The 18,577-nt window shown below is 30.5% G+C and overlaps 1 protein-coding gene and 1 long non-coding RNA gene across 2 annotated transcripts in view; one reads left to right on the top strand and one right to left on the bottom strand.

The window, feature by feature from the left end:
• Positions 1 to 1,429: 1,429 nt before the first annotated feature.
• Positions 1,430 to 2,173, bottom strand: LOC123013404. Its single transcript, XR_006413269.1, has 3 exons — positions 2,055 to 2,173; positions 1,862 to 1,979; positions 1,430 to 1,816 (listed from the first exon to the last, which is right to left on the bottom strand). It is a non-coding gene; the product is annotated as an uncharacterized LOC123013404 (long non-coding RNA).
• Positions 2,174 to 3,680: 1,507 nt separating this feature from the next.
• Positions 3,681 to 18,577, top strand: part of LOC123012411 (neuroligin-4, X-linked-like) — a 76,025-nt gene continuing 61,128 nt past the window's right edge. Inside the window, exons 1-2 of the mRNA XM_044410299.1 lie at positions 3,681 to 4,010; positions 4,539 to 5,046. Coding sequence (XP_044266234.1) covers positions 4,605 to 5,046 — 442 coding nt within the window. The 5' untranslated portion in view covers positions 3,681 to 4,010; positions 4,539 to 4,604. The remainder of the gene's footprint in view (positions 4,011 to 4,538; positions 5,047 to 18,577) is intronic.

The following is an 18,577-nucleotide window of genomic DNA, read 5'->3' as shown; positions in this document are numbered from 1 at the left end:
TTAGGATACAGCTTCCTTGTTTCCTCCTTTAATAGCTGTAGCAAAAAAACTTGGAAAATTATTTTTCCAACAGAAATAAATAGTCAAAGTGCACAATTTAAACTCTTATAACTTCGAAAGTTTTATAGGTACTTTTTTAACATTTTTTCCATGTTCCTGGTATCTTACCTTATATGGCATTTTTCTCTGGGGCGCGAGTTCTGGCGCATCTTGTATATGTAAGCTCTCAAAGCCTCTGGCACATTTCTCCTCTAGGATGTACTATATTCTGTTCCAAATTTTTTTGCTACAGGCTATTAGAAAATTTAACAAGAAATTGTGACTGTTTAATGTTATTTGTGGCTTTTATTGGCAAAATCTTTACTAAATAATTATAAAAAACATATACAAGATTATCAGTATTATTATATAGTCATAAAAAATGTCAAATGTCAAAAAATAAATGTCAACATTTTTTTACAAATAGAATTTTTCTAACATTGCTCCATGTTCCTGGTATCTTATCTTACTTGAAATTTTTGTCTGGGGCGCGAGTATTGACACACCCTGTATAACAGTATTAAAGACTTAGATATGGACATCTTTCAAAAATTTCACTCTAAATCAGTAAAAGTCATATCTACTTCTCCTTATAATTTCTTGTATTTGCTTTTGTAATTAATTTTTCTTTTCTTTATGTATTATTATTTTTTTTTTCAAGGTACTTTAACTTACTCGTCTATTTCTCTTGTCCTCTATGGACTTTGTAGTCTGTTGGAAATAAATTATATCATTATTATTAAAACTAGATTTAATGAAACACTAATAGTTATTTATTATAAATACAAGACGATAATTATCTTCGAGTGAAAAGGTTTTTTCACAATCTTTATCGTCGTGTATAATATTTCGTTTTATTTTGTACTCAACTACCAGAATTTCTTGTACAAAATAAAGAATATAACCAGTAGATAAAAATTATTTTATCTACTGAAATTAGTTGTTCAAAGCACTCTTTAACATTGAGTACAAAATAAACATATTTCATTGATACGTTTTTTATTTCATTTGAGCAACCAATATACATAAGAGCAACCAATATTTCCTGAAATTCAACACAAATATTAAAATCACAAGTTAATTTGATACTGAATAAAAAATACCGGTTCCAATTTAACCTTAAAAACGTTGTTTTCATTACTGTTGCAATAACAAAAAATCTATTATTTGTCATTTTAAACCGCTTCATAACTCTAACAATAACAAGGTAGTGGAAAACACGATTCCGTGATCCACTTCTGTAATGCAATTAAACGAGAGTTGTTAAAAAACGGATAATAACAACTAAATCTGCAAACCTGCTATACTTTGTATTTCTTCTATATTTTATTGCACCTCAGTTAATTACGACTAATCTTCATTTTTACGACTACAATAAAATTGCATAAAGTGTAATACCCCTATAATGCTTTGGGAGCAAAATTTTTGCATATCAATATTTTTATTTTAAAATAAACCTATTTCGCACAAGAGATAAATAAATATTGGTGAAATAATTAAACAAATATTTGTTGGGAATTAGTTTTATAAAATGAAATAATTTCTGCAAATGGCATACGAATAATTTACCATTCTTCGTTGGGTAAAAACATGATTTCGTAAAAACCCCTATTCATAACAACTTATCTTAACTGACCAAGACAGTTTAGAAGAATGACCCACATAGTTGAGATCGATAATAAATGGAATCCAATTTAACATTGTCTGATGATGATTTTAATATTTATTACACCTCCGGGTCCAATGATGTCGGATCATTCCATAACGCTCTGCGTACCTAAAATCAGAGGATTATTCTTAGTTGAAACTGGAAATTAATTACGTATGTATGTGAATAATCCCCAGGCCGTTGTAACAAGATAACTTCGTTTACACCCTTCAAATTATAACCCATGGTTCGCTTTATAAAATAAAACGATTTAACGATTCAGCCACAAAGACTAAAAATAATGACATTTTAATTACTCATGAAAATGATTACATTATAAATTAATAAAGTTTATAAATTAACTCACTATTTATATCTCTTGTAATTGTAGCCACATTCGAGACAGAATCTTCACAGTGGTTTGTACATACAATTAACCCATTTGCTTTATAAACATAAACAATTAAACTTTGAAACACGTCCGACGTGTTTACCCAAATGTTTTAATCAACATTACATTTTATTTCATTCGGATTAAATAAAAATAAATAGATACGAAGCCTCCGACTGGAACCGTTTCATCAATGTTCATTATAACTGCTGTTTGTCACTGTAACGATTAATAATGTAAGATGACTCGGCAAAAGTTATAATTTATCACCAGCTTTCAAACCGACTCGAACAAACATCGCAACTATTACTATTCCATTTGCAAGTGGACGAGAGTCGCAGCAGATTTTTTGCGACCATTATCTCAGAAATAATTCACTGATTCTGAGCCAATCCGAGTTTAAGTGTGACATTAATAATGCATACAGATAAAAGATTATGTACTTTATGGAGGGTGATAGTTTTAGTTGCAACACATCTTAACAATTTACGCCAACATTGCGACATTAATTTAATAAAATATTAAGGTTTATTTACATTTCTCCCAGAACTTGTGAAGCGAGGTATAATAAAAGAAAAATTGAAAAAAACAATAACAAAGAAATTGTTTATCCACGAGAGAAAAGGTTAAGTTAGGAGTGACAAAGTCACGAGTGGACTTTTTTCACGAGTAGATAATAGTATATTACAAAACGAGCACGGAAAGTGATAAATAACGCACAAGCGGGAAAGTTGCGCACGAGGCGTTAGCCGAGTGCAGGTAATACCGCGAGTGCGTTAGACCCTTTCCTGCAAGTTTTGTACACTATTTTTCCTACGACCATAAATATTTTTTTTCGTACGAACATATTTTTTTTTTCATAACGATTTATTTTTTATAATGGATACAAAAATACGTTGAACAACGATTTATTTTTTATAATGGATACAAAAAAAATACGTTAAATGAAAAAATACAAAACATTCGAGTGTGAATTGTGCGTTAGATTTCTAAAACAAATCGCACAGGTTTTCGACCTCGTACGATATTGCTAATTTTCGCGCATATGTATTTGTGCATTATGATCTAGTTTCATATATGGTCCTAGGAAAACAATCTTTATTGTCGTGTATAATATTTCAATTTATTTTGTACTCATCTACGAGAATTTCTTGAATATAAACAGTAGATAAAATTACTTTATTTCATTAGACGATAAAAGACCACTTTATCTACTGAAATTAGTTGATAAAAGCACTCTTTAACATTGAGTACAAAATAAATAAGAAAAAGCGGAATCTCTTGTATGATTATAACATTTTTGAAATTAACATTAAGAAAATACTGTTTCAAAAAAAAATAAAGATTTTGCTTCTTTTTATTCACATTTAAAGTTCTGTTACAGTTTTGTTTGTGTTCAAATTTATATGAACCGACGAGTTTTTTCCTACAAATCATTTATTTGTGCTTAATTCAATAAAACTCTGGGAAAAGTCAAATGTAAAATGAGCTAACCGTTTAAACGAGATGGTTAGCAGCGAATCGCATTTATATTTAATTTGGGATTCCTAAAGAGCTTGTGATTAACATTTAATGTGGCGTCTTTTACAGGCAAGTGGATGCCAAAAGAACAGGGAAAAAGTTGTGAATCATCATTGTGAAAACCTCGAATATATTGAAGAAATCTGGACTTCAAAGCTCATTCATTATCAGAAATAAGCACAAGGTAAAGATGGGAAGCACCGATCCTTGGAGAGTGACCGTATTTTGGAAACTTTCAAGTTTACAGCATGAAAGGCGCGTTCGCAAACCAGTGCTCAACAACAGATGTCAGCGGAACTCGAAGGGTGTTTCCATTGTGAATACTAAGCGAAATCAGCCGCTTTTATAGATCCTAAAAGTTTTCTCAACCGACAGAACACCCCTTGTTTATAGGCTGTGCGTGTTTTTAAAGTAAGTGAACCGATTTTTTCGCAGATCCTTTTCTTTGTGTTTTGTCAGGTCGATTGTTTTTGTGTCATATTTCACCGGGAAATACAACACACAACACCTATTTGTGTTTCTTGTAAAAAAGTTTGAGTCATTATAAAAAGTTTTGTGAACTAAATTTGACTTTACTGATAATGATTTTAGTTGTTTGAAATTGGCTCAATATTGTTGAGGAAGCGCTTTCGAGAATAAATATTATTTTTGATAAAGATAAATTTGAGCTTGCGAGTAAATTCAAAGCGAACTTTATTCCCAACGTTTCTTAGTTTAAAGCTTTGTCTTGAGTACTTCTAATCGCATTGTTTGAAACTTTCCTTGTATTCAAATAATGCCAGAGTTTCCTACATCAACAACTCATGTAAGGTTCCGAGAACAACTCCGATGGCAGCAGGTTAATTAAACTTGCCAGTTTATAGCCAGAGTTGTTATGTTGCGAATCCTATAGGGACATACAAAAAGAGTAAAATTCGTAATTATTGGAATTTATTGCAGAGTTCCGCATATGTAAGCGTAAAGGAGCAAAGTGATGCCCCAGTGCTGGCAGAACCCCCCCAGACCATGCTTTCCAGATGTCCAGCGTTCACCCGCCATGTAATAGGATTCCTGGTGTTAGTGTTGTTAACCACAAACGTTCGATCGGGACCCCGTTATAGCTCCAGAATAGTTGACATTAAAACGGGAGCAATTCGCGGCATTATCCTCGAACTCAATTCACGACATCTTGAACCGGTTGAAGTGTTTCGCGGAGTTCCATACGCTGCGCCTCCCGTAGGACCCCTCAGATTCAGACTACCTCAACCCCCGCTCGCGTGGCCCGGAACAAGACTTGCAGACACTTTCGGCGCCGTTTGTCCACAGAAATTACCAGACATATCCAACAGAACTGCCGCACTGCAGACGATGCCCAAAGGCAGATACCAGTATTTGAAAAAGTTGGTGCCCCTGCTTGTCAACCAGTCGGAGGACTGTCTCTTCCTCAACATTTATGTACCAGGAAGTGGTAAGTGTAATTTATCGAAATGTGTCTTACTGATATCTCATATTATTATGTCATTAAGATGGGCAAAAACTGCTGAAAAATGTATGTTAATTAAGTCTCTAGTTTGCCCAGGCAGTGTAATAATAATATAATGAATAATACCACGTTTTATTATAAGATTTCAGTTACGTTATTTTTTTAATGAAATATGCCACAGTTTGCGTTTAATAGTTTCTGTTCAAATTTCTGTGTGATACGGAAATTAACTAGGCAACACTGAAATAATGCAGAAAAAAAGAAGAAAGAAGAGAAAAAAACAGAAAAGTTTTACAAAATAATACAAATAATACAGAGATATTTCATAAAACTATATTGAAACTTACACTAAGTGTAAAAAAAAACGCAAATTATCAAAATTTTCAGAGATTTACATAGTGTGAAAAAGGTTCTTCCCAAAAAGGTTAGAAAACTATCAAAAGAAATGTCGTATTTCTTGGTCTTGCTAGTGCAGTGACATAGTCAGTGTTAAAAACGAAATGGAAAAACTTGATGGAAGATGGTTGACAATTATGAAATTGTGAATTGTGACTGTGACAAAGACAACGTCAAAAAACTGGCATTTATTAACAGGCCAAATTACATTATAGAAAAAATCAATTTGCGTTTTTTTGCACTCAAGTGTATGTAAGTGTTCAATCGAAAGTCTTCCGTAATACATTTGGTACATAAGATACCAGGAATATAGAAAAAAATGTTTAAAAAATTCTAGCTATAAAAATTTCGACATTATGGGGGTTTAAATTTTGCACTGTGGCTTTATTTATTTTGTTCAAAAAATTATTTTACATGTTTTTTTTTACTTCAGGCTATTAGAAAGGGAAATAATGAATTATAACTACGTTTAACGTTATTTATGACTTTTATTGGCAAAGTTTTTTATCTTTATTGAATAATTATGAAAAACATATACAAGATTATCAGTAACATTAAATAGACAAAAAAAGTCAAATGTCAACAAATAAATGTCAAAATTGTTGCCCAATAACATTTTTATTTTTTTATGTTCCTGGTATCTTATTATCTTACACACAATTTTTCTGAGGCGCGAGTTCTGAAACACTCTGTATAGCAGTGGTGATTTGTGCGAAATTGTTTTCTCTTATATGTATTTGTTTAATAAAACTTTTTATAAGAAATAATTTATTTGCTTTATTGTAGTGTACTGTTCCGTTTAAACCTCACATTAAAAATATTGTGAGTTTTAACAATCATACAATAATAATCCCGATAGTAAGAATCATCTTTGTTATTTTAAAGGAAAAGCTGTATTTATATAGTATTTTTGGATTATTCGAGTAATTATAAGAGAGTTTTTATTGGTCTTCCCTATACATAACCAAGTTTAGCTATTTTTTAACTATTTAGTTTTTTTGAAAACTAAATTTTTGCACTATTTTCTTTAGAGATAAAAAAAATTATATGTACAAAAAATAGGAAGGGATTTGTTTAGATCTAGATTTAAATATTTTTGAATCACAAATTTCCAAATTAATTTTCTGATTTTTTTGACAAAAAGAAAATTAATTAGAGTTTTGTGATTTAAAAGTAAATATTAGTCAATTCACTGGAGGATTTACAAAATAGTATGTATATTAAAAAACGAGGTTCGTAAGGCACAATTTTAACAAGTTATTTTTCGATACTGAAATGGGTTTCAAAATGACTTACTTCATTAAGTACGCAAGGTAGAAATAGTATATTACATAACGAGAATGGAAAGTAACACATTCCCACAACAAAAAAAAAACATTTTCAATAAAACAATTATTAAATTAGGCGTATATTAATATTAAATTTTTACTTAATTAAGGGAATTTAGGAAATAGTCGGTGGTATTATTACAAAACTTTGTGTCAATTATAAAGGAAATATATATGGCAAAAGCAATGCACATGGCCAACAAACAGCCAATCACGCGTAATGTGCCAGAGGCGCCTACGGCTCTTCGCCTATCGCACAACCTCTGACGTTACTTTGCTAACACCCACGTGCGTTAGGAAATAATGCGATTTGTTCCATATCGTTAACTTTCTTAGGTAATTGACTGTATGGAAAATGTCTCTTTCGTATATGGTCGTGGGAAAAAATACATTGTATATGTTTTTGATGACTTTTATTTCTAAGAGAGCAGAATTAAATAACTCAAGAAAAGTGCAAAAAAATATGAGGCTATTTTGCGAAAAAGTCTTAAAAAGTCGATGTCTATCACAGATTTAAAAGTAAGATTCTGAGACTGTTTTATATTTCAAAAATATTTATAAACCGGTATTTGTAATTCACTACAGGTTTTTTCTAAGAAATTTTTAATTATTGTGAAGTTATAAAACTTTAGCTAAATAATGTTTTTATGTTTGATACAAATATCATTTGCTTTCTCGGTTTACAAATCCACGAGTCGTGACTAAAATTCAACAGCATCAACTCAAACAGTCTATCCTGATTATTTTTATGTCACAGTTTATTTCAAAGTCACAGGCCACCGTTGGACGACATCCTATCCGAAAATGTTTGATTTTATGATTATGGTAATTATGTTTGCTTGTGTGTTTAATTCATGTAAGTCTGAAGGAATCTTTAAGGGTCTATCACTGATTACAAGCAAACAAGCTTGTTTGTTTAGAGTTGCGTTTAATCGCGGTTTAAAGCCAGTTTTGCTGGCCCATTTAAAAAGCAGCAATTTACAACTATCAAATTTAAGCTTGTAAACACAGCTTTATACACCCTCACTCATTTCATATAATGAACGACGAAATTAAGGAAAATGTCTTACATAAACACGATAGTTATGGTTGTCTCAATAGTAGGGAAACTCTAAAAGAAGTTATTTGTAATTTCTTTTAAGGAAACTTTTCGTAACGTAGCTGAAAGTTACGATACATTCTTTTAACGATTTCTCACGAAACAACTGTCGACAAGCCACATTAAATAACTATCAAACTCAAATGGTAATATTTCCTCTAAAAATCCTGTAAGTGTTAAAGACTCAAAGAGCAATTGATTTTTTCCGATGTCACTTTAGTTAAACTCTTGTTTTCAGCGCAGAAAACCAAGCATTTCAGCATAACACTGTAATTAAAATCAATGTTTTTTTTGGTTTAAACTTAATTGTGTATTTACTGTATTACATTAGTTTCAGTTATACAAATGTACGAATATCGCAAATTAATTTCTATGCTTCAGCTGTGCCAGTTAATGGCGGCAGAAATAAAATAAACTAAGTTTAATTTTAACCCAGCTGTTGGTAGCTGTTAACATAACATAAAAGTTGTCGTGACATAATTAGCAGTGTTTTATGTATTACGTGTACATTAACCCTCTACCTTACCTTAGAGCGTAGCTATAATAGTGTTGAAAGAATCTTCGCAAAGTTTCTGTATAAAATTTGCATGTATTTTAGCCCACAATAAAGTTATGAAACTTACCTGTCTAAAAATCTTGTTACAGTTCAATATGTGGTAATAAATACAGGCTATAACGGTAATAAAATGTTAAATTAGATAACTGATGGTGTGATGTGTAATACGAAACTTCCCAAGTTTATCGCTTATAAAGTACACCTAGGCTACACAGTTACGAATAATCGTGCTCCTCTAATGAGAGGTTACTCGAATAAATGGCAATATCAGATAAGGTCACCAAAGTTCCTCTGATCAGGTTGCTGCAGCTAGTTCGTAAATTTGCTAACGTTGTTATACTAGATCACGTTTCAAACCTCAAATTTCTAGATCCTGTCACATATTGTTACGAAAACTTTCCGAGACATTTTTAACTTAGGCATTTATTTGACTACATTTGAAACTTTCTTCACCTTTTACTCTTTATCTGTACGTTTTAAATTACATCACTTTTACTTCACTCACGTGCTCTTATCATCTCTAAGAAATCAAATTTCAGTCATGTTCTCCCTTTGTGCTTGCAAGAACCGCCCCACATATTTCACAGAACTACAACTTTATTACAAGCTATATGCTGAAAGCATGCTATTAGTGTTTGTACAAATTAGGCATTTCCATTACAGGCCAACAGTCGAAGGGCTGTTAGCTAATTTCCTAACATATTCCTACTTCCCTGCTTCTAACTAACGCACGTGGAATACGTGCAAGTATAGGTGATACATAATAGACGTGATGCATCATGTCGCTACCAATTTCAGAATTTCTAATAGAACGTTTTAGGTGGCAAATTCGAGTAGTGTTTCAAGCTAATTGAAAGAATATCTAAACTTTTTATAACTACCGCATTAGTGACAGTAGATATTTACACATTGAGGTAACATCACAAAATGCAAATTAAACAAAAAAATAACTACTTACACTACAAATAACTACTTTAGTAGTAAATAAAAAATTAACGTGAGCTAAAAAGATTTCTCTGCAGACAAAACACTTTTCTATAAAAAAAAATCTATAATTTCTAAATTTTTATAATCGAATACATTTTGTTGGGATTAATTGCTGAAATTCTCGGAAATACGAGTTTTTTTTTCTACGCAGTGAATTGATTTTTTCTTATTTTCATTAACGTGTTATCAAGAAAAGTATTACTACTATTATTAAATGAATTTTTTGCACATAATTGTGCAGCATCAAAAAACAAGATACGGGTAGACAAAAATTTGAACTTTGTAATAAAAAATTTTTTAATGCTCTCCATAGTGGCATATTAATCATATTATTGATGTTGATTTGACTTTATAATATAAAACAAATACAAAAAAAATCCGTAGAACAGTATGTATGTAAATTATAAGCTTTTTTGCTATTCTTTCTTGTAAATAAAAACTATGACGACGTTCAAAAAATAATATATCGAGCGATCAATCTTGGATTCGAAAACGTATGTCTGTAAAATGTCAAGTAAAATGACAAGTCGAAAAGTAAAATGGCACGATCAAAAAGGTGATGATTATAATAACTAAATTTATAATTTACCTTCAGAAAAGAGCGATCCTACTCGTTTTATTATACGTCGGCGACTAATTCCAATCCATTTTACCGTTTTACCTTTTGACTTGTCATTTTATTTGACGTTTCACGTGCAGTTAGACATACGTTCTCGGATGCAAAGGTGACTCAATTACAAATTATCTTGATCGCTCGATATAATATTCTTAGCTGTTTTCTGAATTGATTTTCTGATACTTGAAAATATAAATTACGTTGTTTGATGTTTGATTTGTCTCAGAGTGGATGAATACTTACAACATCAGACAGATCAAACGTATCAAATAACACACTTGAAAAAGTAAAACCGATATAAACTTTATACATAAAAAAATCAATAGAAATCATCTGTGTTTTTTTTTTACTTTTTTATGGAACAGGAAAGTCAATAAAAATGTAGAATAGTGAAAAAGTAAAAATGTGTTACAAAAACTGCAAATTTTACAGAAAAAAGAACTAGTGATTATACAGGATGTTTACAGTCTTGGAATTGAAAATTGACCTAGTAATATAATAATTATAATATAATAATTCACGTGCAGTTAGACATACGTTCTCGGATGCAAAGGTGATTCGATTAGAAATTATCTTGATCGATCGATATAACGTTCTAATAGGAATCTTAAGAGATTCTTATGCAAAACAAAAAAAAAAACATATTTTGAAATAAGCAAAACTACAGGTCGCTCAAACACCCGCGCAGAAATTGAAAGGTACATACATTATTGAAAAGCACATCTAATAGAATTTGAATTTAAAAAAATATCTACTCGTATTAGAATTCAGCAAAAAATTACTGTTCCTAAATTTGACAACGCTGTGTTTTAATACATATTACTCATGTTTAGCTAGGGTTATGATAACAATGTTTAAACCCTAGGAGACTATTACTAATATTTCAAGAAAAAGAATAAAATTCGTTATACAAAACATCCCAAGCCATAACTGCATTATTTTTAAAGGTATGACAATACTTCTTTTAATAACGTTGTACAATTTATTGACCTCTATTATTTGCATCTGCATCAATTTCAATTGTCTTTTAACATACTCACTATTTATTATTTACACTAACATTTGTTTTTAGGCAATTTGAAAATTAAATTACCTAAATTTGACTGTAGAAGAATAGAACATTTTTATTCATTTTATCTAAGACAAACAAAGGACTGATAATCAAAAACGGTTCAATTTTGATCAAAGAAGTATTGTAACGTTTTTAAAAATAATGAAATTATATTATGCCTTGGAGCGTTTTTTACAATCTATTCTGTATATGTACTTACTTACTAATTGTAATTGGAAATGAAACTGAAAAAAGTTTTGTTATCAGAGGATTTTTTTAATTTATTTTACATTAAACCTTTATTCTCTTATTTAAATTTGTATAAAGAATTGTAACTTATAAAAACTACTTAATATGTCATCAATAAGTGTACTATATTGATATTCATCCCTAATTAAGTTTCAAGACCAGAAGCTGAATTGAAAAACTAAATTTTTAGACTTTCTAACAACCAACTACGAGGTTGTCGAAAACTTAGCACACACCGTGTATACATAGTGAGTCATTTATAATAAACACCCTAACCGATTTTCAGACACTTAAAATACATTCCCACAGAAAACTTAGCTTTTGTTATTTCCGCAAAATTTAGAGTCGGTTTATAAAAGCGGCATTAAGTTAGTTGCAGTCAAACGTCAGATTAACTGATCATTTGATCAAATTATACGGTTTTTTGAACGGCCAGTACATTTCAACTTTTAGGGCCTATTTAATTGCAATCAAATATTAATGTAACATTAAGCAATGCAAAGAATATAAACAATGACTTAATTTGAATTAGTTTAATTTTGATTAAAATTTTTAATTAGCTCTCTCTGTGTTTTCAAATTCAAGGCCAAGTTAAAACAAATTTTTGGAGTGTCGACTACAAGGGCAGTAAATCGAACGGCTTTTAAGGAGTTTAATACTCAGTAGAGAATGTGCTTATTATGATTTATAACATTATAAGTTATAATTAAGACTGAATCAATTGAACACTTGAATTCTTAAATAAGAGTTTTTAAATAGGCGCAGTTTGTTAAGTGGTAGAATTTTAAAAAAATTTTGGACAATTTTGTAAATATAATTTCTAAGATAGGTGCACTAAGTTTTCAAACGACGTTGATATCTTTTTAAATAACTTTTTTATAAAAGCAAAATTTAACAATGGAAACGGCGTAAGAAAAAATTTCCGGAGCTGACCTAGCGTAATTAATGTAATATTATTTTATAATGATAAACAGTGAAAAAAATCTTTGTTAATTTAATTAAGATGTTTTTTAAAGCGTTTGTTTAAACATCGTTATGGAGTGTACCTACCTACATTATAATGTTGCTATGTTTAACATTCCACTGAATCTACACCTGAAAAAAACAAATTATTTTTATTTTGAAATGGAATACATCAAACATTTTTTTATTGTTCTCAAAATCGTGTGAAGATGGGATTTTTTAAATTTATTGTATTTTTAATCTAAATTAGATTTCAGTTTGAAAATTTGTTTAATTAAAATGTATCCAATTGCGGTTTATAATTCAAACCCTATTAATTGAGCTATTAATAAAAATTTTACAATAAAATAAAAAAAAACATGTTGATTTATCTCGGCGTTGGCAATAGAGCCTGCAAAAATAGTATTGCACTATTTTACCCCAAAACAAAACACAACTTTACAGCTATTGAAAGTAGGGCAAAATAGTGGCTTCAAGCTTTCAGAACGAACTTTTTGTTTTCAGAAAAATACAGCGATTTCATTTGGATAACTTGTTTTAACTGTCGATAAATTTGTGTAGATGCAGGATTGTTACGCCTGTGATAAAAACTTGGAAATATTTAAAGCACTCAAGTTCAAAATCGAGCAGGAAAACATTTTAAGCTAGAGTTTAAATTGGCAAATTTCCCAACCTATAAGCTTTTTATTCGTTGAATTTTTCATTTAAATTCTTGTAATTGAATTTACGCTTATTTAATTTTAAAAAGTATATTTTTCTTCGGTTGAAGTGAATATTATGGAAATAAGCTTCTATAATTTCGTTACATTGTGTGGCCTCGTCAGTCATTCGGCGAATTTTGCGAAGACCTGCGTAACGGACAGACAATTTCCCGCCTATTTGCATAGTAAATATAGAACAGAAGCGTATTAAAATTTTACAGACGTCATCGACGTAACCGCATAAACAATAATTTCAGTCGTGACACTTTTAGAGAAATTCAGTCTGGAATGGCTTGAACCAACAACATCGAACTTCAGTTACTGCCGCCTCCAGGCCACAAATACGAGTACATCGCCAAACCACCAGCTTTTACGAGTATTTGTTAAGCCAAAACGGAAAGCCTTTCCACGGTCCAAGAAAGTCTTCTAATGACTCTTTGAAAAATACCATTTTCGACACTTTTATGCCGGCGTTTTTATTTATCATACGAGTTGAAAATCTGTCAAACTTATTTAAACGAGATGTTGACATATTGGAGAAGTTATTGATTGTGATTGAAATTAAAAGCTTTTTAATGTATCTCGAAGTTGGGAAAATGTAATAACTGACGTCGATTAAGGCCGAAACAGAAATGACATGTTATTGCATTAGCTTTATTTTGGTGTTTTTTGCCAAAGAACTCGTGACATTTTTATTAAGCAATGGTTTTCTCATAAAATGATTGATGAAAAAAAAGCTTAAAGCGTATCGACTCGTTCTAAAAACAAGTCTAGGTAAATGGGATGATTTCCATTCGAGTTTACATAAGTAAGCCATTTAAATTAATTCACTTTTAACACTCTGTAAAGTTTGTTGAAGTAATTTAACTGGATTCATTTGGAAACCGTCAAGGGCCATGTTAGTGCCCAATTCAGGTTTTATTTAAGGTGCGCAAAAGTTTCCTAATTAACTTAATACTGTTTACAGGCAACCACATTCGGCTTTCAGCTGAACACATTCTGTTCTAATACACAAAACAAACAATACACAATACCTACATAGAAAAGAAAAATTCAAAATTAACTTTAAAGTTGATAATCTACTTAATAAACTGTTTTAAAGATAAAGTTTTCTTATATGGAAATTATTTTGAAAGAAATTTTAAACAAATGATATGACATACATATGGAAGAAACGAGGAAGCCACAGAGGCATCTTGGCTCATACGAATGATGTGAAAAAAATTCCATTATTGTTAGAAATATTTGAGTTTGGTTGCACTATATCATATTAACTTTCCTTAGTTCTCTTGAATGTTGAAGAGAAATGAGTTTCTATTTCTCTTTTTGTCGGGACATTTTGAAATAAAATTCTTCTGGTTTAATTATTCCACAACCTCTAGAATATACATTTTTCAACAGAAAGCACAAAAAACTTAAAGTAAATTAAATACCTCGTATCCAGTTGTTTCAGTTATATTTTTAATTAAATACAACACGATTCTTAGATTAGAACAAGTATGAAGGTAAATGGAACACTTAACTATAAAATCTATAAAAAGTTAAGAGGTGGCACATAATTAAAGATGTTTCACAATTAATTTTAAGTTTCAAGTGCGCTAATAGTATATTAAAGTACAAGTTGCAGAAGCACAAATTTGAAATTCCGAAACGAGCCGCGTAGCGGCGAGTTAAGCAACGAATGAGTGCTTGAAGAACCTTCTGCAACAAGTGCTTTACACTATTTTTCTATTTTGCCACTTTATATCATTTTTAAATTAAAAAACGAAAATTTTAATTTTTTTCTAGAGAATTTTGCGACGGTTGACGACATTTATGTGGAATAATTTTAGACGGCTGTAAAAAATAAAAATAATTCTTATTCTCACATTTGAAAATGAATTGTGAAGAAAGTCCGTCACTAAAATTAAATTAACGCTAACGATTTATTCCAGCACTCAAATGACGTCATTTGGGTGCTGGAATAGACTTATTCTAACACCGAAATAGAAAAAGCTTATTTCGATACCAAAACCGATGCTTTAATGAGCCATTTCAACACCAATTTGGGTGCTGACATAGATTAGTAGAATTTACTTTTTAGAGGTTGGTAATGGTGATTTTCAGGGGCGTTTTGAGCGATTTCTGCATAAAATATTTGCATTATTCATTGTTAATTCAACAAAATTTTAAAAAATATTTAAGATTTGACACTTTGAAAATGGAACTTTTAAACTTTGTGACATGTATTACCAACCACAACCTTATTAGAGCAAAAGTTCCTAAATTTTGAAAAATTTACATTTATGTTAAAAAAGTGCACAAAACGGGCAAAATAGAAAAAATTGCATAAACAACTCGTTTCATAAGTCATTTGTGGAAACTCTTTTTTTTTTTATAAAACTCACACTTCGCTGCTGGTTTCATAAACCTGAACTCGTTCCACAAAACTTGCGTTACTTGCGTTCTTTAATATACTATTCTTTCAGGTGCAAAATAGAAAAAAAAGTAAAAAAAATTCTACCTGGCAATCTTTTTAAAATTTTTTGACATTCAACATTTTTTATGACCATTTAATGATACTGATGATCTAGTATTTGTTTTTTTTTATAATTAATTAGTAAAGTTACAAAAATTTTGCCAATAAAAGCCACAAATAACATTAAACAGAGTTACAATTTAGGACACAGCTTCTTTGTTTCCTCTTCTAATAGCATGTAGCAAAAAAAAAATTGGAAAAACATTTTTCCAGCAGAAATAAATAAAGTCAAAGTGCAAAATTTAAACTCTCATAACTTTGAAATAGAATTTTTTAACATTTTTTCCATGTTCTTGGTTTCTTACTTTTACGTGGCATTTTTCTCTTGGGTGCGAGTTCTGGCGCACCCTATATAATATTAATGTTACTAATAACATAGATTGTGCATACTTGTCTTCAAATATTTGTTTTGGATTTGTTGCAGTTTTTTAAGTCAGCTCCATCTAAAATCGCGAATGCATTTATTTGATGATTAATCTCGACTTTAATTACAAAAGCTTAATGCTATGATGAGAATTCAAATAACCGCTATTGTTTTTGTTCGTGGTAAATATAATTCTGCAAGCAATTAATGCAACGTGTTTCCAGCTTACGCAGGAAAATCAAACCGGAGAGTTTAATCTAAGTGAATTTATTCTTGCATGCAATTTTCGAGCTAAATGGAAAAAACAAGGCAACATTTTTGGAAAAGTTTAACAAATCTCAATTTAATTTTTAAATCAACAGAATTTGCATTTGTGTGCCACGTTTTAGGAATTGAAATACCTATAAACGAGTTGAGAATTTAATTACTGCAACTGTTTTTCTGCAACAGCGTTTTAAAGCAGTTGCAGGCATTTATGACCTAGATTTGAGACACAAGGAAATGATCAGAATAACTGGATTTAATTTGGAAACTTGCTGGAAATTATGAAACGTTTATTTTAAGTGTCTACGAAAAACTCTAAGCATTCCGTTGTAGTGCAGTAAATTTAACTTAACGAAAAAGAGTAAAGATTCGGTTAATTGCCGGATTCATAAAGGAATTGCGTGAAACCGATGCATAAAAAGCTTACATTAACTTAGGTAACTCAATGCACAAAAGAATGAAGGAGTGAAAAGGTTCAACCACTTTTTTCTCATTAGCTCCGTAAAACTTAAATTAGATTAAAAAGTTGAACTCCTCGAGTGGCTAATGAGAAAGCAGAACGGTGCTTCTCCAACATTTCTTAAATGTAAGCTTTGGAATTTTAGAAGCAAATCGGATTATTCAAGTTTTCAAATTTTGAATCATTGTAGAATACTCCCAAGTCGTACCATATTTATAACAAGTTGTGCCCTCAGTATTAATATTTAAATACATTGAAAAACTTTCTGAACTTTCGGAAACTTTTCTGTGGCCATAGGTATATATCAAGTTGACATTACTAGCCACATAAAAACTTCCACTTTTCCAAAGACGTTTCACACGGAATTTCAATGCGGCTTCCCTAGCAAAATACTGTAATAAACTTTAGCCATATTATTGAATTATAAAAACGAAATACTCCCTTCCCAGCTGCCAGAAAACTCGTTAAATTAACTCCACGTTATTCAAATTTCCAAAGAACCATCAATTTTAAAACAACAATAAGTCGTAAAATAAATCGAGATAAGAGCCAAAGAATGGATTATTAAAAATTCGCAATCGAGTCAATTTAGGTGAAATGTGCAATAAAAGCGAGAGGTGAAGAAAATCTCTGCAACTGCATTATTTTCCCGATGATTTTGAATGGAAAAAGTAACAGACCAAACAAAGATTTCCGAGAACATTAAGAAGCAACTCGTGCATGAATGTGAGAAAATCCTTTACAGATAATTCAATGGAGGAGAATAATTCCCGTTTCAGATGTGATATATTCCAATCTAGCGCAGTGCGACTTACAGATAACTTGTTAATCGGGTCACTAACTTTCACGATGTGTGACAGATAAAATGATAGAAAAGAGCAAAATTTCAATCGACACAGATAAAATTCGAAGACAGTTTTTTCACACTTTTTATAATGTTTTTGTTTACAAAAATTATTGAGATTTTTTAAAAGCATAGAGACACCACATTTGCTTTGGGTTGTATAAATAGCTGATTTTTGACTTACTAACTTTTGTTAAATTTATGTTGCAACAGAAAGCGAGTTTGGTGTAATATACAGGTTGTTCTGTTTTTATTGTTACAAATTTGAACAGGTAAAAGAATATTCAATTTTAAGACCAAAGTTTCCCATAAACATGTATCAAAAAATGTTTTGTAAAGGAGCTACACCCTCTGAAAGGGATGCGTTTTTAATGGGGTTGAATCAAAAAAACGCAAAAGAACTCTTTTTTGTGAAAAACTGGAATTTAGAATTTTGTTGCTGAAAGTGGCAAGAAACTTCAGCAAAAATAGTTAGAGTTCTTTTTATCCTAACCCCCAGTTAAAAAAAAAAATACCAAAAACTATGCCATTTTCAACTTAATTTGCTAATTTTTTGGCCCATTTGGGAGAAATTTTACTTGAAAAAGGCAAAAATAATTTCGTTTTCGACCCCTCTTTGGGATATTTTATCAAAATTTGTGGAAAAAATCGTTTTTATTCGTTTGAAAATAGATGAAAATAATAAAAAAATTTGCCTAATTAATTATTGGGCATGTTTTGATCAAAAACAATTATTTTTACTAAAAATAAGCAAAAAACACCATTTTCTATTTAGTTATGAGATTTCTTGGCTTACTTGAGCAAAATGTCGCAAAGGAAAAGTGCCTAGTGAATGAAATTTTTCAAAAAAAAGTAGGTTTTTAGGTCATCAAACTAAATCCAGTAAAACAGACCAAAATAGAACGGTAATTTGAATCTAGTTTAGTCATTTTGTGGCTTATTTATTTTATCGAAATTTTGAGAAAAAAGCTTTTAAGTGAAAAACATGCTTTTACTCTCGAAAATGTCAAAAATAGCATAATTTTCGATTGACACGGCAAAATTTTTTATCATTTTCGATCTAATTTGGTGAATTTTGGGCTGTTTTAGCGAAAAAACAAAACAAAAAACAAAAAAAAAT

The sequence above is a fragment of the Tribolium madens genome, unplaced genomic scaffold (genome assembly GCF_015345945.1).
Source record: "Tribolium madens isolate multiple individuals breed KSU strain unplaced genomic scaffold, Tmad_KSU_1.1 Scaffold_96;HRSCAF=242;Tcas5.2_LG5, whole genome shotgun sequence".
Taxonomy (NCBI): domain Eukaryota; kingdom Metazoa; phylum Arthropoda; class Insecta; order Coleoptera; family Tenebrionidae; genus Tribolium; species Tribolium madens.
Note: the sequence above shows the minus strand (reverse complement) of the source record. Positions and strands in the feature narration are given on the sequence as shown.